The 21,449-nt window shown below is 41.3% G+C and overlaps 1 protein-coding gene across 2 annotated transcripts in view; it reads right to left on the minus strand.

Annotated features, from left to right (window-relative positions):
• Positions 1-20,854, minus strand: part of exoc2 (exocyst complex component 2) — a 59,404-nt gene extending 38,550 nt beyond the window's left edge. For both annotated transcript variants that reach the window (XM_080506412.1, XM_080506411.1), the window contains exons 1-5: positions 20,820-20,854; positions 8,500-8,679; positions 5,157-5,333; positions 3,302-3,428; positions 654-767 (exon numbers count right to left, since the gene is read on the minus strand). In XM_080506412.1, coding sequence (XP_080362538.1) covers positions 654-767; positions 3,302-3,428; positions 5,157-5,333; positions 8,500-8,617 — 536 coding nt within the window. In that variant the 5' untranslated portion in view covers positions 8,618-8,679; positions 20,820-20,854. The remainder of the gene's footprint in view (positions 1-653; positions 768-3,301; positions 3,429-5,156; positions 5,334-8,499; positions 8,680-20,819) is intronic.
• Positions 20,855-21,449: the final 595 nt, after the last annotated feature.

The raw sequence follows: 21,449 nt of genomic DNA on the forward strand, positions 1-21,449 counted from the left end.
TCTCCAGCAACCCTTGTGTTCCATAGAGAAACTGCAATGCTTCTTGGTTTCCCCTTTGCTTTCATGTAAATCCTTAAAACTTTATTCATACAACTAAAAACACTGAAATTTAAAGATTTAGTGGAGTATAACCTTCTAAAAACCACGTTTAAAGCTCACCTGGAAAGTTTACCAAACAAAGTGCAAAAAAGATTCGCCAAGAGAAAAAGTAGATGTGAACTGAGGTTTTTTTTACAAAACCCAGGTTTCAATCGGCCGTAATGGAAAAATGTATCTCAGTGGAAGGAGTCGGTCTGTGGAACCGTCTTGATTGTAAAACTAAAACTTCAAAGTCCATTGATGTGTTTAAGAAACTTGTTAAATTGTCAACGTTACGGAAACACGACACTGCGGAGTAGCAGATCAACCTTATTTATGTATTTTGTGTTTGATGTCTTGGAAAAAGTCGGCTGCATGTGAATGAACTGGAACTGTAAATGATTTCGTGTTGATGAGGGGCAGACGTTAGAAGTTTCACGTCCTTCTGTCCCTTTTCGTTCATATGAAAAATGGATAAATGAAAACAGGCAGTACCTTTCCAATCGGATTGCGTCTGTTGGATCACAGCTGGGACGAACAGATTGAAGGGTGGACGTCTGATGAAAAGGACCTACCTGGAGCCGGCGTGGTTTTCAATGAGGTACAAGGTGGCGGAGAAGTTCTCGCTGGTGAAGTCGCCACTCATCCCGGGGAACGTGAGCTCCACGTCTTTCGGTGGGATTTTGCCCCTGGACGGGGAAAAAAAAAAAAATCGACGAGATTTTTTTTTTTTTTTAGCCAATAAACAATAAAGTGAATGACAGTATATTCTATGCAGTCGTGTGGTGGACATAAAGAGGCTGTCGATGTGACGCGAGGAGGTTTGGGGTTTTGTCCAGCAGGGGGCGGTAGGCAGCCAGGATGTGGCCCCGGCTGGGAGCGCAGTGGCGTGGGAAGTGCAGTGTGTGACGCCTGGGCGCCCCTGGAGGACCCAGGACTCATTAGGGAAGCTTGATCTCTGCTAATGACCTGTGGCCTACACAAACCAAACCCCCGCCTCCACCACCACCCTGCAGCTACACACACACACACACACACACACATACAGTACGTGGAAACCCAAGACAAAACCGGTACAATAAATCCAATTAACACACAATAACGCAAATACGACGCATTAAAAAAAACAAAAGGGCTAATTTAGACCACAACAATGCTGTTTGTTAAAATATTGGGTAGAAGAATGAAACTGAAAAGTGCAAAGTAGAAATCAATTGCAGAATTTTTTTTTTTTTTAATTAATTATTATTATTTTCTCATGCACTGGAACTAAATAGCAAATGATAATTATGAAGAAGTAAAAAACACAACACTTCTACTGTACGACCTTCCAGACCTGGGCCGTATTAGTAAGTCCTAAAATCTGGATCACATGTGAAATTTATTATGGAATTTCCAGTTTCGACACCGTCTTAAACAAGTTGCAGCCGAACACGGCTAATTAAAGAATAATGTTAGTGTTGGTGGTGATATAATATATAATATAATATAGAAATAAAACAACACTTATACAAGTTAAGTGTGGAAATATAGGTCTATGGAGTGGAAAACGTTTAGACACTGATCTTATAAGCAAAGTGTCTTAAATCAGTGCTGCCCTGCTGCTTTACTCATTAACACTGATTCTATTCTACACAAAAATTGAAAAAAGAAGTTAGAATGTGCAAGAATTCTGCTGTGATTTCATGTTTCCTAAAAATTTGATTAAAAAAAAATAAAACATTTCATCTCGTATATTCTGTGTGAAGCTTAAAGGAATTTCACTCTGTGATTCTATTCTATTCTATAAATGTCAAAACTGTCTGAAAAAAGCCGGAAAAGAAAGACGGAACCACTAAAATCAGCTGTACGTCCTAAATCGTACTAGAAAGTTCATAAATACAACACAAGACAGTTTTTTCTACATGTCTCATGCCCGATTTTAAAGGTTAAATCTGCATTTGATTTGGTGGAAAATCACAAACATGGTCATGAAGGTTGTGGCGTGGGAACCGAGCGCCTTCCATTTCACCGACGAACAGAACGTTTTGAATACACTGCTGTCAGCTGGTTCAATTAAAAAAAAAAAAAAAAAAAAAGTGGCATGTTGTGAGTTGACAATGTGGTGTAAATATTTAAGGGAAAGGGGAAAAAAAAAATATCTTGAGCGGATCAAAATAAATAAAATATAAAGTGAGTCGGGGAAAATAACTGTGTTGAGGAAGAGCTGCAGACGATTAAAATACACATTAAAACACGTATTTAGAAAAGTTGTAAAGACTATATGAGAGAAAATGGAAAAACTAGAAATAAATAAATACTGAAATAGATGTAGGATGAAAAAAAAAAAAAGCTTGATAAAAGCAGATAAAAAATACACAAGCAGATAAAAATAAAATAAAAAAGATTCCATTTCTGAATCGAAAGAAAGAATGGAATTAGGGAGGGATAACAATTAAAAAAAACATTTTATCAAAGAAAAAAAAAGGCAAAATAAATCAGGAAAAAAAAAAGAAAAAATGGAATTAGGGAGTGATAATTAAAAAAAAAAACTTTAATCAAAGATTAAAAAGGCAAAATGAATCAGGAAAAAAAAGAAAAAAGAAAAAATGGAATTAGGGAGGGATAACAATAAAAAAAAAAAACTTTCATCAAAGAAAAAAGTTGTTGCAAAGCAAAATGAAAAAAAAAAGAAAGAAAAAACCTGCAAATGATGGAAACAAATGTGAATAAAAAAGGAAATGAATACGACATCAGGCAGGTGGGACGTCGCTTCATTTATCATTTCACCAACAGGAATAAAACCAAAAAAACCAAAAAAACAAAACCAAAAGAGGAGAAGAGGACTGACGGTTGTCTGTTTACGGGGGCGTCGTCTCTGGCCACGAGCGGTCACCCCCCCCCCCCCCCCGGACCCTCAAAGACAAACAAATACGACGGCAGAGAGTCCCCCCCCCCCGCGTGGGTGGGAGGCTAGCGCCACGCCGGTCTGCACTCCGCGCGTCACACACAGCCGTGGCGTTTCCACTCCCTGTGTGCGGCGGTTAGCGGCCGCGCCGGCGTAATATTTCAAACGAGGCCATATGGGGCGAGTTTGTTTCTGGGGTTTTTTTTTTTTTTTTTGTTTGGGGTGGGGGGTGAGGGGGGGTGGGGGGGGGGTGGGGGTTAAAGCATGACTCAGTGGACGCTTGTGTTTACGGGGGCGCTCTCTCTCTCTCTGCGTTGTGTGTGTGTTGCAGCGTACTTGTCTACGTCGATGCCTAGCGGGTTGGCGGGACGCAGCGACAGCGGCGAGATGCCCTTGTTGCGGTCGGTCCTCAAGTCGTAGTAGTTCATCTCCTCCACCCACACCGCCGACTGGTCCAGGATGCCTGCAGGACGGAGGAGAGACGCTCAGCTCCCGACACACGTCCCAGATGTGCACGCACGCAGGCACGCAGGCACACACACACACACACACACACACACACACACACACACACACACACACACACACACACACGCACACACGCGCACACACGCACACACACGCACGCACACACGCATGCACACACACACACACACGTGCACGTACGCACACATACGTACACACACGCACGCACGCATACGTACGTACACACACACGCATACGTACGTACACACACACACACGCACGCACGCACACACTTACGTACACACACACACACATGCACGCACACACACATGCGTACACACACACACACGCACGCACGCACACGTACACACACGCACGCACGTACACACACGCATGCACACACGCACACACACGCATACGTACACGCACGCATGCATGCACACAAACACACGCATACGTACACACACACACGCACACTCACACACACACACGAGCACTTCCTGTTGCGTTGAGACAGATTATAAAACATTACATGATTCAAAAGCTATTTATTTCGTCCGTTCAGTTACATATTTAGTGACTTATCTTTTCACTCACTTATTTACTTTCATACTTATTTACTTGCTTAAGTAGCATCAATTACTACTTAATACATCTATTTATTTAGTTGCTCACGTCTTGACTTCTTTAGATTTTTATTTTTTTCTCATTTACTTGTACTTCAGACTTCTTCGTATCACTTATTAACTTCTTTAATTCTTTACCTGCTCATTTAATCACGTACTTAAATCTTTTCTCGCACACTTACTGTAATTGTATGATCAGTTATTACTTGATATTTTATCAATTTATACTTATTTACATGCATTATTATAGTTTTCATCCTTCATTCACTTGCTCGCTTACTTATTGACTTACCAATTAGTTTTTTATTCGATTACTTATTATTAAGTTGATATGTTATTATTACACAACATATCTACTTAATTACTTACTTTTATATTTGCTTGATTGAAAAGTTTATTTCATGACATGTGGGCACAAATAAGATTATTCAAATCAACAACAAAATTAAATAAAGACACACAAAACAAATCAAAACCAGTGATTAAATAATTACTACTTAAATAATTAAATCAGTATTACGTAATCATTTACTACCTTAAAGCTTCCCTTGTTTGTTTACATACCTTTCTGCTTATTTAGTCTCACCTGTTGACGTCTTTATAGCTTCAGTTTTTTCTTATTTCCTTCAGACTTCTTATTAACGTCTTTAAATCCGAACCTGCTCATTTAGTCACTTTAAATCTTTTCTTGCACACTTACTGTAATTGTATGATCAATTACTTGATCTTTTATCAATTCATACTTATTTACATGCATTATTATTGTCTTTATCCTTCATTCACTTGCTTGCTTACTTATTTATTGACTTACCAATTAAGTTTTTTATTCAATGTTGAGATGATACCACATATTACTTATCATTTGACCGATTCTTTCCACCGACAGGCGGAAAAATTAAATAAACATGCAAATTTATGTACAACCACTGATATTTTTGTTTAACTTCATTCACGATTCCATTTATTCCAGCGTCTATTAATCAGTTTATGTCTGATGTTATCCTCGAGCCATGATCAGTAATCGCTGCAGGGAAACAAACAAACGAGGAGGAGGAGGCGGAGCTTCGGACTGTGACATCATCAAGCGTCCGGGTTCTTACCGATCCTCTCCGGCCGGATGAGCTTGAAGGAGACGGTGGAGGTGCCGAGGCCTCCGGACTTGGTGGTGACGATGATCTCGCCCTTGTCGTCTTTGGCCGGACCGACGCGACACACGATCTTGCTGGCCGACATCCACTCGGCCGTCAGCAGGCAGTTATGGCCGCAGATCGACAGGCCTGAGACGGGAGGAGAGGAGGAGGAGGAGGAGGAGGAGGAGAGGAGGTGAAAAACGCAGCGAGATGCAGACACACAGTGACAGAACAAATAAACACACACACACGCCTACAACCGGAGAAGACCACTGCAAATTAGTCACTTATTTACGTTCTACCTCATTCAAATCGTTATTCACTTTCCCTATTAATTTATTTACTTCCTCATTTAAATATTGTTTTCACTTGCCAACCCATTTGCATGAATCGCTTATTTATTTACATATTTCTTCTGCTTATTTATCTACTTTAGATAGAATTACCCCAAAAAATATCACTGAAAAGTAAATGTTTGTCAGTTTAACTCAGTCACTGACATATTTACTTCAACATTTCTTTACTTGCTTTCACACTTTCTTTATTTTATTTTTCTTTACTTGTGTTGTTCAATATTTACTTATTTTGCCACATATTTACAAACATACTGATTTACTAATTTATGTATTTACTTTGTATTTTTCTTTTTTATTTCTTTCCATAAAATCTAAATACTATCATAGATTTAAAATTCTATTCATTTGCTTAGTTGCTAATTTATTTATTTACTTTATTATTATTTTTTCTTTCTTTCCATAAAATCTAAATACTATTAAAGGTTTAATATTTAATTTATTTGGTTAGTTGCTAATTTATTTATTACTTTTTTTCTTTCTTTCCATAAAATCAAAATACTATTAAAGGTTTAATATTTAATTTATTTGCTTAGCTGCTAATTTATTTACTTTGTATTTTTTTTTATTTCTTTCCATAAAATCAAAATACTATTAAAGGTTTAATATTGTATGTATTTGTTTAATTTATTTATTAACTTTGTATTTTTTTTTTATTTCTTTCCATAAAATCAAAATACTATTAAAAGTTTAATATTTTATTTATTTATTTAGTCGCTAATTTATTTATTTACTTTGTATTTTTTTTTTATTTCTTTCCATAAAATCAAAATACTATTAAAAGTTTAATATTTTATTTATTTATTTAGTCGCTAATTTATTTATTTACTTTGTTTTTTTTTTTTTTTTCTTTCCATAAAATCAAAATACTATTAAAGGTTTAATATTTAATTTATTTGTTTATTTTATTTACTTTGCATTTTTTTTTATTTCTTTCCATAAAATCAAAATACTTAAATGTATTTGTTTAGTCGCTAATTTATTTATTTACTTGCAAATTTACTTACTTACTGTTTTATTTACCTAAACATCTCTTTCAATGTGTTAAGTGTGCTTGCTGGTTTACTGAATTATACATTTACTTATTTATTCACTTTCATGGTGGTGGGAGGGGGTGAGGGGATGGGGGGGGGGGGTCAAAGGTCAAGCTGGGGTCACGGCGGGTGTGGGTGGCCTTGATCTTCCCGGGTTTCCGCGGAGCAGCTTTCAGCTGTAATGTGTGTCACTTCAGCGCTAAGTGGCTCATTACAGGCCCGGCGTGCTCTCTGCCCTCACGTCTGTCAGCCGCCGACCAAAACACTCCCGGATCCCACTCAGGCACCAGGAGACGGGCGGGTGGGGGGGTGGGAGGGTGGTGGGAGGGTGGGGGTGGGCGGACATTTTCACGCGTGTGTTTGTGTGCGAGATCAAACGTCGCGGGAGCCTCGCGAGACCCGGTGGACAAATAGGCCATAGAAGCGTGAATAATGCGGCCATTAGGGAGCCGCTTCCTGCCTCCGTTCCCCCGCTTTGTTTTCAGTCACACACACACTTCTGCATATCTAATTGGTAATTCCAGACCCCGGGGACCATCATGGCCCCCCCCCCCCCCCACACACACACACTACCTCCTGTAAAATCAAAGAGGAACTGGCAAATATGAGGGAAAATATCACACACAGTGAAGCTCAAACATAATGAGAACAAGATGGCGGGAGGCCGTCGGTGTGGCGACGCCAAATTCAAAATTAGTTTTTAGCAGAGTAAAAATTATTATTTTTTTTAATTTAAAACAGTTTTTAATAAAAAAAAAAAAAAAAAGGATTTTGGAACTTTTTTGCCAGCACACGTCTAATTAAGATAATTGTAAATATATAAATATTCATATAAATATATTTATTTGCAATTAAATTAAAGCAAATGCTGAAATGCTTTGACTATTTATGCCTGAATAATAAACATAAACAAATTCTTTGGCATGTGACTATTTTCAAAAGGTTAATTTATTTTTTAAAGTTTACAAAAACACTTTAATGATTTTCCTACTAAGATTGATAAACTGCTAATATATATCACACACAAAATATGCAACAGAAATGTCTAAATTAAAAAGAATTTATTGTTAGATTTAGAAATTATTTTGTGGGGAAAAAGGAAAAATAAATAAATGTTTCTTTTTCATAAACATGAAGCAACTTTTGTAATAGCATAGTTTTACTACATGAACTATGTTAAAAGACATTTTGCAGTAAAATGAAGTGATAGTTTTACTATATTTACTTATAAATTATTAAATTTTATTATAAATATGGATGTAGATTGTGACAGAATATGAACTAATGTCTATAATAATTCATTTTAATGTGTTTATTGAACATTATTCGTTCAATAATGGAGAAAAAATATAGATTTGGAAGAACGATATGCTATAAGTACAAAACACAAAATTTTAAGTATATACGTTACTCAAATCAGAAGAAAGTTTAAAGCTTAAAAAGCTTCTCAGATTTATATCTATAGAAATCAGCATCATTATTTTATTTGCCACACATTCCCATACATTGTATTCTATGCATTATGTCTTTTATATTACATTTTCATGTACAGAGCCAGAGAACGACAAGAAATGTCATAACTGAAACTTAGCTGCATCTATAATTAAAACCGAACTGAATATATTTTCACTGAATACATAATAAAAAAAAAAAGTCTTTCCCATTTATTAAGCAAAATACGATTAGCGATAAGAGAAACGTGGCGTCCATCCATGTTTGTATCGCATCAAAAAGTACAAGCTTCACCTCGGCATGTTCCATCAATCAACTGAAATTAAATTAAATTAAATCAGACATCATAAAACTAAATGATCTAATATATATATTTGTTTCTCCCTCCCAGAAAAGTGAATCCTGTCGCCTGTATTCCTACGTTCATATCTTACTATATAAATGTGAATTGTAGTAACGGGGGAAGGTTCTCACCGATGAGGTCAGCGGGTCCGGTGCCCAGGTTTTCCCCCCGGATGGTGACCTTGGTCCAGGCGGCGCCCTCCTTGGGCGAGATGCCGGTGACCAGCGGGGGCTGGCGGGAGCGGGACATGGCGGCCTTGAGGTGGACGGGTCACTGGTCACTGGTCACTGGTCACCGGTCACTGGTCACGCCTGAGAGAAAGACAAGAGTCGGTGAGGGAGAGCCATGCTTGAGGAAAATCGCTGAGTCATCCTAACGAACGGCGAGCTCCGACAACCTTGAATCAACGTGGTGACTGTTTTTTTTAATTTTATTTCCAACCGCTGAAAAAGGGCCTAAACTTTTATATTAAAACTAGATATTTTTGATGTTGACATTTATTTTATTTATTTTTATGTGATATTTGTTATTTATTCTTATGTGACATTTATTGTTTAAGTTCTTAGACTTATTATTCTGTACAGACTGTGTCTAAGTATTTTTATTTATTTTTTTATTATTATTTTTTTTCTCTCTTATAGAGTTGTTCTATAAAAATGTAATCAAATGGTGTATACAAACACTTGTGCCTTGGTATATTTTAATTTTATTTATCTTTATGTGACATTTATTTTATTTATTCTTATCTGACATTTATGTTATTTATGCTTATGTTTAAGTTCTAAGACTTATTATTCTGTACAGACTGTGTCTAAGTATTTTTATAATTTTTTTTATTATTTTTTCTCTCTTATTGAGTTGTCTTTTTTGTCATTTGTTCTCAAAAAATATAAAAAAATTTATTGAATGGTGTATACAAACACTTGTGCCTTTGTATATTTGAATGCCTTTGATATTCTTGTATACACATCAATAAAAAATATGAAAGAGATATTTTTGATGTTGACATTTATTTTATTTGTTCTTATCTGACTTTTATTTTATTTATTCTTATGTTTAAGTTCTTAGACTTACTATTCTGTACAGACTGTGTGTAAGTATTTTTTTTCTCTTAGTCTTTTTTGTAATTTGTTCTCAAAAAACATAAACATTTTAATTGAATGGTGTATACAAACACTTAATGTGCGATGGTATATTCGATATTCTTGTATACACATCAATAAAAAAAATATGAAACAGATATTTTTGATGTGTGAATATAATCATTTGTTGTGTGGTTAATTAAAATGTATTTATTTATGTTTACTAAAAAAAAACCCAGTGTGGTCTGATTCAGCGCAAGTATTAACCTCTGACTTTACCACTTCCTGCTAACCTAGCGTTATATTCAATTGTATTTAACGTAAGACCTAACGTCTTACATATTGTGTAGTTTAATAACATTTTATATCGCAGGGTGAGTTTTACTGTCATGTGGTCACATGGTTTTGAACAGTAATCTTTATTAATACAGCACCTGTCACACAACAAACGGAGCACAAAGTGCTTTAGAAGATTTTTTTTTTTTAATTATTTACATTTCAGCGAATCTATGAATGAAAATTAAATGTCCCAAAGATTCAACTGTGGAATCTGGATATTAATCTGCACGGAACAACAGCTAGCGACACGAATTCTGTTTGTTTCATAAACAAGTCGACGGATCTCGACTAAAATTTAGGTTTTGGGAGACAGAGAAACTAGCATTATTAATGCACATTACTAATGTCTGCTTCTTTGAAATGAATGAATGAAAGGAGGAAAAAGGTGCAGTCACTGTAACCCTAAATCCACCCTCACTCTTTCACATTCAGGATTATATCTAATGTTGTTTGATAAAGTCCTCCTAAATAGTCTCACATTTATAGAACATCGTCGTGGGCGGCACTCAATTTGTGTATATTTTCCTGATAGCATTGCTGAGCCGACACTGTGAGCTCTGAACTTTGGGAACTAAAAACTATAAAGATAATCTCAAGAAATTAAAAGGTGAAAAAAAGACAAAAAATTTGCATTAAACCTCCGAGAACTGTTGATTGCAGGACGTATGAGAGTACCGTTAATTCCCCCCCCCACGCCGTCTTCAAACAGCGTATGCTATCTCCCAGATAATAGGGAAAGTACGAGTCGGGGGGGGGGGGGGAGCCGAGAAGGAAAGAGCAGACGGAGAGCAAGGGGAGGAAAGGGAGAATGTAAACCTCGCAGTGCAGGATAAATAAACCTGGCCTCCCCAATCATTCCACATGAGCCCACACAATAACCGTACAGCTCCGCCGTGCCAAGCAAGGAGCGCCCATGCAAATCAGTTCAAGTCGGGGGAGGGGGGGATGAGGGAAGGCGAGATTCCTAAAGTCCAAATGTGAAAAAAAAAGTGAGTAAGGAGGGATGTATTTCAGCAGCGCAGATGTTTGCTAATAAGCGTCAGCCAGCTCTTGGAGAAGCCGGCCGATCGGCGACGCCTCCACTCCCTTTTCTCGCCGGGCAGCCGGACGGCCGGACGGCCGGACCTCACACGGGTAAAATCGCTGCACGGAGATGTAATAAAAGTCACGAGAGCCGACGCCGGCTCCACCGTCGCAGGAAATGCAACCTGACAGAGCGAAACACTGATTAGTGAACTTGTTAAAGTTCTTTTTTTTTTTTCTCTCTGGAACAACAGAGTTCGGGTTTCAGAGCCTCCAGCAGCTGAATCGTCTATCAAGACCCACGAACCAGCTTCCCTGCTCAATCATGTTAATGTATTTATATATATGTATACAGTATATACACACACACTTGGTCACTTGATGGGACACCATGCTAATAGCAGGCTGGACACACTTCTGCCTGAAGAACCGCTTTATTTCTTGGGAGGCACAAATTCAAACAGGTTGTGAAAACTTTGCTCAGAGTTGTCGGTCCAGTCCAACGTGACGGCGTCGCACAGTGACGAGGGTCCCGAATAATTAAATCAGTGTTTTTCAACCACTGTGCCGCGGCACACTGGTGTTTCCGCGAGATCTAGTCAGGTGTGACGCGGGAAATGATCCAATTTCACATTTTTTTCTAAAAAAACATTTGCTCTCACAGCCGACAGGGTGTTGCAGAGTAATCATGTATAAATACTCTTCACCACTAGAGGGCAGCACAGAACTTTGCTGGTGAAATGTAAAGTGACAGACGTCAGTGTGGTTCATCTCCACCTCCTGCTACCATCTTGTATCAAAGTACTGTGTCAGTGACAGTGATGGAGAAGTTTTTGAAAAGGAAGAATGTGAACCAGGATCTCAGCTCTTCATCCATCAGGTCCAGGTTTCACACTGAGGGAGTCACTATTAAAAAAAAACATTGGGAAATACTTTTTTTCTGTATTTACTTGATTCCTGTTGATAAAACTTTGATGAGAAAGACTTTATATTGTTAATAGAGGCTACAGAGTTTCACATTTTAACATTTTCAGGTGGTGGTGGTGTGGCTCCAGATTTTTCCAAAGAAAAAAGTGTGTCTTGGCTCAAAAAAGGTTGAAAAACACTGGTCTAGAGTCCCAACATCCTCATTTGGGAGAAAGTGGTTTGAGACGATTCGATCGTGGTGTTCAGGGTTCAGGGTTCTCCTGCTGGACTCGACCACCACAAGACGGTTTAACCCCTCGATCCCCCGGCGGTGGTCGTTTCTCAGTCGATACTAAGGGGTTCAGGAAAACATTCCCCACACCTTCAGCAGCCTGTTGATGCCCGGCAGGATGGAATTCAACCCTTCGGCAGAAATGGAGACTCGCCAATGCAGGAAATGTTCATCTAATCTTCTGTTCTGGTCGTCCTGCCTGAAATGTACGACAACGGTCCTCCCTACATCTCTTAGCAAAAATCAAGTTAAAAAATTACTTCACCTGGGGCGACTAAAAATATTAATAAAATATCAATTCCACTGCGGCTCCTTGAGCCTCGGTCCCACTGCAGTTCATCCCGGAGGGACGTAAGGAGGCAAGGCCACCCAGAGAGGGACGTAAGGAGGCAAGGCCACCCAGAGCGCAGTCCCGCTACAAAGAGTGGTCAAATGTAGGGTCGTGAACGACGCAGCGATGTGACGTCATTACGCAACAATAATGGCACGAAGAACGTAGAATTGCGGCTGCAGGTCATGACAGCGGCTCAACTGGTGTCTGAAGCTGGGAGCTTCCTGTACCTTTCACAGTAAAAGCGCGGCGCTGTGGAGCGCCGACAGTTCCAGGAGGTTCATTACAGACTTGTTGAGAGTGACGGAACATTCTAGTGAATTACACAACAACTACAGGACATTAAAGACACACCATCACACTCATGGTTCTAACAATCCACATCTCCCACATTTATCTTCCATTTTAATAATGTGTAGCGATAAAGGAGCTGAGAGCTGCAATGCATTATGGGAGTTTCTGTTTGTGGTGTTTTGAATGTAATTATTGGGGGTTATGTTAGGTTTGTAGTGTTGGTAGTAATTGTGTTTTTGTTGCTTAGTTCATGTAGTTTAGTTTATTAGTTGTAAGTTGTCAACCAGCAGTGAAGAAGGTTTTGTGTGTCGTGTCGTCCTGGCATGGTCTTCCTGTGGGACTGTCAAAATAAAATGTGGGTGTTGTGTTCAGTGGGTAACGGGACCAAATGGCTCTTTGAGCATTAAAGGTTGCCGACCCCTGATCTAACTACACCGAGTTCATCGTAATGCCATGAAGTGACCCGGGTATTTCTTTAATGACAGTATTTCACACTGCAAATTAATTTAAAAATCCTATTCCTTTTTTAACCTTTGCTGCAAATGTCCACCACCTCTGGACGTCCCTCTTATAACAAGGTGGTGCAGGATGCATTAGATGCACAGAAGCATGAATAAAAATCAGCAAGACAGCAGCACCCCCCGCCCCCCCCCCCCTCCTCAATGGCCCCAACATCCCGTTAGCTGACAAGAAGCCTCCGAAGGGATTTACCTCGCGCTGCTGCTGCTTGTCAGGAGGAAACGGAGGGTCTGAGCGTCGGACACGCAGGAGATAAGAGGTTAACGGGCCCCGACGCGTCTCGCCTTCATCAATCCCACATGTTTGGAGTGGGAGCGGCCCGGGGGGGTGGGGGGTGGGGGGGGGGGGGGGTGTACATTCTGGCCCACTCTCACTCTGCTTCCAGGAGTGTTTTCTATCTTCTCCCTTCCAATCTGGGGAAATACACGTGCGCAAACATCTAGATAGCCGACACACACACACACACACACACACACACACACGCATGCATGCACGCACACACACACACACACACACACACTGGGCAGAATGACAGCTCGGCGAGGTTGCGTGCGAGGAGCATGAGCTGGTGTTGTGTGGTCTGTGTGTATGCGAGTGTGTCGAAGGATCTGCAAAGAAGCCTGGGCAGTGCGTGTGTGTGTGTGTGTGTGTGTGTGTGTGTGTGTGTGTGTGTGTGTGTGTGTGTGTGTGTGTGTGTGTGTGTGTGTGTGTGTGTGTGGTCTGGGTGTGTGGTCTCTGGCGCGGGCCTGGGGAGAGCCTGCTGACGGCTGGGATGAGAAAAGAGCCGCTGTGTTTACTTTACTCTGGGGGCTGTGCATGGACACGGGAACACTGCCCAGACCCCCCCCCCCCCCCCTTCCACCCCCCCACACTCTCTCTCTCTCGCACACCCAATGCACATCCACATGTATGGCGTCGCAGTGAAACAAGAGGGAGACCCTCGCGCAGGTCCACGTCACAAATACCCTACAAACAAGAGTAATACTGTAACTTCACTTTTTTCCCCTTGAATTAGCATCAAGAGTATATATTTTCAAAATTTTAAATTGTTTTTTTTTTTTTTATTATCGTTACATGCCTTTTTGCACTGTGGGTCCGAGAGGACTGACATTTCATCTGTGCTGTACGTCGTGCATATTGGCGCACTTGACAATAAAGCCGACTTTGACTTTGAAGAGGAAAACAAAAGCAAAGGTCTCCGAATCTCCTGCTGGGAAACTTGAAGTCGGCAGGATTTTCCTCCAGAGGGGAGTTTCCGCATTCACCTCTAGGGGGCATGAGAGGATCCCCGTACCGTTATATATATATATATATATATATATATACCCCACTTTGTTCCAGCATGTGAGGGGAAATTGAGTCGATGACAACACAGATTGAGCCTCTGGATTCTCTCGTCTGTGGTTAAAAAAAAAAAAAAAAAAAAAAAGGGCAGGTTTGTTTTCCTTAAAGGCACACTAACAAACAGCAGGGTTGGCTCTGAGCTCAATGGTAGCGGGTCGGGGGCGCCTTGCTCCTGTTGGCAGTACGACGGCCTTACGCTGTCAACGACACCACAGTCCTGTCAGAAATATCACCTTATTCTGCATTTCACGCTCAAAAACGTCCACAGCCATGCCACAAATGTTGTAGTCGTGTCATTAAACACCACAGTCGGTTTGTGGCGGCTCGGCTTGCGGAGCGGTTTGCCCGTTGCCGGTTCGATTCCCCATCTCCACCTGTCGGGAGTGTCCTTGAGCAAGACGCCGAACCTCGTGCGGCAGCGGCCTCCACTGGCGGGATTATGTGGGATGAAATGCATTGAAACGTCCACAAACTCAATTATCGCAAAACACTGATTTAGTTTTTGAGCCATTTCAGAACGATTTTAAAACTTTTAAAAAGATTGTGTTTTTTTTTACGTTAAAAAAAATACTATTTAAGAGTTAATGCCATAATGACGATACTACAAAAAATATTACGTTTATGCGACGAGCCAACAGGAATTAAACTAATTACTAATAAAACAGCAAAAATTGTTTTTTAATCCGGTTCATGCCACATTGGGGTGGAGAGTAGATTTTATGGGGAATTTTACACATTTGATTAATGAATCAATTAAAGAAAAAAACAAATCCTGAGGAGTTTATGAAGGATCTTCCTCCACCACAGTACATATTTACAAACTCTACATCTTTGATGTGATGCAACTAAATCTCCTTTGACCGTCTACAATTCTACTTTACACCAGTGTTTTTCAACCACTGCTGTTTCCGCGAGATCTCGTCAGGTGAGCCATGGGAAATTATCCAATTTCACATTTTTTTCTAAAAAAACATTTGCTCTCACAGCGACAGTGTGTTGCAGAGTAATCATGTATAAATACTCTTCACCACTAGATGGCAGCACAGAACTTTGCCGGTGAAATGTAAAGTGACAGACGTCAGTGTGGTTCATCTCCACCTCCTGCTACCATCTTGTATCAAAGTACTGTGTCAGTGACAGTGATGGAGAAGTTTTTGAAAAGGAAGAATGTGAACCAGGATCTCAGTTCTTCATCCATCAGGTCCAGGTTTCACACTGAGGGAGTCACTATTAAAAAAAGACATTGGGAAATACTTTTTTTCTGTATTTATTTGATTCCTGTTGATGAAACCTTGATGAGAATGACTTTATATTTTTAATAGAGGCTACAGAGTTTCACATTTTAACATTTTCGGGTGGTGGTGGTGTGCCTCCAGAGTTTTCCAAACAAAAAAGAGTGTCTCGGCTCAAAAAAGGTTGAAAAACACTGGTTTAGATGACAACGTGTGGATTTATTGACCAACTTCCTTCATCAGCAGCCGTGGGAGCCCATCACCCGGACCGGACCGGACCGGACCAGACCAATCGACACACACACACCTTATTGACAGTGTGGTGAATAAGACGTTCATACCTTCGATCAAGCGCCAGACAAAGGCGACTCACATATGGCAGTGATTGGCGTGTGCGATGGGTTTCCGTGGCCACAAAGGGACCCATTTAGCCCGCCGTCGCCCCCCCACCCCCCGTCGCCCGTCAGAGAATCTAAACTCTCACTAACACCATTTCTCTCCCCAACATTACACAAACACCAGATTCCATCAAAGATACCCAACCCCCCCCCCCCCCCCCCCCCCCCCCCCCCCCCCCCCCCCACAACCCCGAGCCCTCTGAATGCACAGAGCAAGCCAAACATCGCCCGGGCCTGAGCCGAGTGGCCTGATCACACAGGCCTGGTGTGGAGCGAGAAAACAATCGCCCTCAGTGTTCGCTCGCGCCCGGGGCCACCGCCGTCGCCCGCTCAGATGTGGGGAGGCCGACGTCGCCGACGGCCCAGAACTCCGCCGACAACGTTGCGTCGGCTGGATTGGATTTCCAGCGTGACTCAGCAGAACCCGTCTATGTTTGCCCGCGGGGAGGGGGGAGGGGGGAGGGGGGAGGGGGGGGGGGGGGTTTGTTATCTTTCGGGCCCGTCTGCTTGCTTGTTTGTCGGTCTCGAGTGCTTCGCCGCAGCGATGCCTAATGAACCCGAGTCCCCCAATTTCCCATCTAAAGATCCCGAACCAATAAACAGAGGAATGAAGCGTCGGCCCGGCGAAAGCAGGGGGAAATGTTTGGGGAGGATTAGGAAGCCGGAGACTGGCGGTCCGGCCCAATGACATGGCCAAATTGAGTATTTTGAGCGAGATTATACACTCACACACACACACACACACACACACACACACACACACACAACCAGCGTGAGAAAAATCCAGGCACATAAACAACACTGCTTCCACCGCCGACTCCCAAACTCTGTTTTAATTCATCCCTTGACATCTGCCTACAATAAATGTTTTTTTTTTTTTTTTTGTGCGCTCCGGCTAATTGCTGACCATTCTCTTGATTTCACATCGTTTTCGTCAACTCGCGTGGGTCTTCGACCCGCTTGTTGTGACTGACCGACAGCCCAAATGTTTATCCCACTGCCGCACGAGTTTGAAGCAGGAATAGAAATAAATAAATAAAAATTTAAAAAACAGCAACGGTGCAGATTTCCGTGTGCACGGCTTTCAGTTAACAGTGAGTAGAAATAACCATCACCATATAATTTGCCAGTATTTACATGGTTGTAGCGTCGGCATGTGTATACGTGTACGTGCTTATTTAAACGTGTGTTTAAATAAACATGTACCGAGTCAATTAGATGTCACGGGGAATGACTATACTTTCATAATTTAATAATTCCCCCCCCCCCCCATGGTTGTTTTGTTTAACATGCATATACACAAAATTAGAAGCAACTGTGGAAAAATACTATACTTTTATCGCACAACAATTCTCTCGTAATTGAATTGTATTGCTGTTGTCTTGTTGCCACGATCTACGATTACCAGCCATCAAACTTTGCTTTGGTAACTCTGATAAAAGTGACTTTCTAGTGTGAAATAATTCTGAAAAATCCGGTTGTGATTAAAAAAAAGAAAATTATTTAGGGGGGGGGGGGGGGGGGGGGGGGGAATAGAAGCATACATGCATTTTGAAATGTCGTCCTGATGGACCAGAGAGCCGAAACCAGCCTGCGACAAGGACGTTTAAATAGAACCCGAATGATTTATGGAGCTTGTAAATTATATATTAAATATTGTATTTCTTTGGTGAGACGTTTTACTGCTTATTGTAAACTATTGACGGCAGCAACAAAAAAACAGTGAAAGAGTCAACAAAAGGTTGGGAAATGAGTTTAAACACAAGTAAATGAGCCGTGAATAATCAATTACATTGATTGGCAACACGTCAGTAGCATTACTGGGAATAAAGTGAAAATGTACAAAATGATGGACATTCTGCAGATACAACCACCTCTAGAAGTTAAATCACTTCGAAAAGAGTTCGGTGAGGTTTTAGAAGAACATCTGCTATATTGGGGGGGGGGGGGGACGATGCTAAACGAGACACTGGACGGGTCCTGGATGTGAACGGGCCTGTCGTCATGACGACGCGTCACGAAACAAAAGAAATCTGTCACGGTTGAGCAACTAGAATCCTGCATCAGACAGGAATGGTCCAAAAAAACCCGAAAAACTGACTTCTCACTTAGCAGATGTTTACACACATTCGTTAAAAGAAGAGGGGGGGGGGATGACACGCTATGGTAAACATGGTGTGACTGGATCCCCCCCTAAAATCACTGGATTCACCCCGAGGGTCCGCAGAGCAGCGGTGCTGAGGGGAAAGCCTCAAGAAAGGCACAACCCTCCACATTCCACCAAAACAAACAAGCAGGGCCACCCAAATTTTTCAATTTAGAGCCCCATGGGGGTGGGGGGAGGGGGGGGGGGGGGCAGGAAATGGATCGGGATAGCCTTGCCCCCGCCAAGACCCGACTGAGCGTGGAGGAGGAGAAAGAAGAAGAAGAAGAGGTGATCTCCGGCGCCCGGTGAGGTCAGCTTGGGCGTCACTGCCGATGATGGACGACGTATTTCGCGGCCGCGGCGCCGCTGCGCTATCGGTTTGTCGATCGATGACTCTTCACTCGCTCGGCTCCCGCAAAGCAATCACTCAAACAAACAAACACACACAAGGCAACGCACCGCTTCCCTTTGGCAACCCTGCTGAAAGAGTCTCAGGACCGGGAAACGGGGACAATATTAAAGCTATTTATAAAACTACGGATGTGCTAACATCTACGACGTAGCGCCTTTGTGTTTAAGACGTCATATCTTACAAGAGGTCGTGGTTAAAAAAAAGGAATTCTGTCATTTTTGGACTATAAACTGCGACTTTTTTCACAAGTGGCTAATTTCTGGATTTAACAGTATAATGGGTGATGCGTTCAGGTGCATCATGTAACTCCGAACTTTCTTCTTCTTTTTCCACACACCAGCGATGCTACATGCTAAACATGATAAAAGTATGACTGATACCCTCAGAGGTCAGTCCCTCGATGTAAAATCTGAAGAATGCAGACGGAGGTGCCGAGATAAATATTTTAAAAAGCAGGAAGTCTATTGTTAAGTGAACCTCAAATGCACCTTGTGAGTCTTATTGTACTTGCTTTCTTAGTGAATAACTGGCGATTTTGTATTACAGTAATATTGTTGTACAACCTTTAACAAAAATCCAGAATGAAATCTTTGCCATGAACAGATAATTTGAAGCTCAATATAGAATATTTTAATTTCTGTGAGTGCTCTTTATTCAGTTAAATCAACATATGCATCTTATTATTTAATCATAGTGCTGTTTTTGCAAATATTTAGCGCCTATTCTCAGAAGTTATACGAGGTCAGTTCTGTGTCTGTATCTAATAATCTGTCTTCAGTTCGATTTCTACTTTTTTCAGGGGAGACCAAGATATTAATCTAAATGCATTTAATTTTTTTTTTTTTAATGTTTGGCCAAACGATAGCCAAGTGGTTTCCACGCTTGCCTCGTGGCAATAAAAAGGTCCAGGTTCCGTCCATCAGGCCTCGTACTGTTCAGGGTCACGAGGTACTGGAGCAGATCTCAGCTCACTGGGCGAAGGCAGGAGCAAACCTGGAATTTAATGTCACCATTTAACCTCATGCATGTTTTTGGACCGGGTTTATGAAACCGGAGTACAGGACGGAGAGAACATGCAAACTCCACACAGAAATGAGCAGCAGGATGGATGGATGTATGATGTATTTTATGTGCAGCTCTTTGGGCAAACACAGTTTTATCAATATCTTGATAAAGAGCTTGATGTCCATAGAAGGCTTCAAAACTTATACGACCAGAACCAGGGTTTGAATCCAACACCGCAATCTGCCTGTTCAAGCTTTTAACCCACTTCTCTCCCCCCTCTGAACCTGGTTCTGCAGAATATCTCATGTCCGATTCTGATTCTGCAGAAAGTTTCCACCTCCGAGTCTGGTTCTGCAGAATATCTCCATCTCTGAGTCTGCTTATGCAGAAAATCCCCATTTCTAATTCAGATTCTGCAGATAGTTTCCACCTCTGGGTCTGGTTCTGCAGAATATCTCCACTTCTGGATCTGGTTCTGCAGAAAGTTTCCACCTCTGGGCCTGGTTCTGCAGAATATCTCCACCTCTGGATCTGGTTCTGCAGAAAGTTTCCACCTCTGGGCCTGGTTCTGCAGAATATCTCCATCTCTAATTCTGATTCAGCAGAAAGTTTCCACCTCTGGGTCCCTGCAGAATATCTCCACCTCTGGATCTGGTTCTGCAGAAAGTCTCCACGGTCTAGACGACAGTTTATTCACGTCTCATATAAACTCCACTGGACGAGCGGTGCAGGTAAAGGTTTTGTTATAACAAACAAACAAACAACGCATCAAGACGTCCAGGAAGACAAACCACACCGTGATTTGACTCCACGAGTACAACACTGATGAGAAACGACAACACATTACTCGCCACAGATGAATTATAAACCAAGGCGAGCCCGCCATCGGTGACTTTGGAGAAAGAAAAGCCTCGGTTGTTGACACTTTGTGACAGCCGGCTAGCTAGCTGGAGTTAGCTTCCGCTAACGCTAACGACTTGGAATAAAAGAGCGGAAGCTTCCGTTTGCCTTCGACGAAACCTCGGAAAGACGACTCCGCGAGTCAATGCCGCCAAACCACAAAAGCGCCCAGATAAGTCCCGGTTGGATCACCGGAGGAGAAAATATCGGTAGAAAACTGGAACTCACAGTTTGCAGGCGGATCCTCTGCAGATAGCGTTTCCGGTATCACGTGACACCGGCGACGTCACTCGTGACGCAACAGCAAGCCTTAAAGAAGTAAGTAATCTGAGTTTTATTCACGCGTGAAGCGTTTTTTATTTTATTTTTGAAAGATATATTATGTCTGTATCCCCTGGAGAGAGCGCTGGAGTGTTGGGAGCCATCCACTCCGGTGTATATTTGATTTTTAAACGACAAAAAGCGACTTGGTGTCCAAAAACTAACCCGCAGAAACAGAAACGTCTGCCCATCCAAACATTCCTGGAATAAAAATAAATCTATCAGAACCACAGCTTTACTCTGTGTTATTTCATATTGGAATGGATTTGTGCATAATATACAATGGGGTAAAGGTTTGGCTCCTCTCAAATAGGTATTTAATTAGAGTTAAGGAAACATCTTATAAATTTATTCACCCATAAAATCCATCATGCTCAAACTTTTATCTTTTAGAAAGACACTGAGGTAAAATGTAGCTTTTGTGATAAAAGCCCCGAAGCAATGATTTTATATGGTTTTGGCAGAAAATGTGGGATTACTTTCATGTTAATATTTGAAATTCATTTGACATTTTTTTGCATCAGAATGCAATGTTTT

Source organism: Blennius ocellaris, assembly GCF_963422515.1.
Source record: "Blennius ocellaris genome assembly, chromosome: 12".
NCBI lineage: Eukaryota > Metazoa > Chordata > Actinopteri > Blenniiformes > Blenniidae > Blennius > Blennius ocellaris.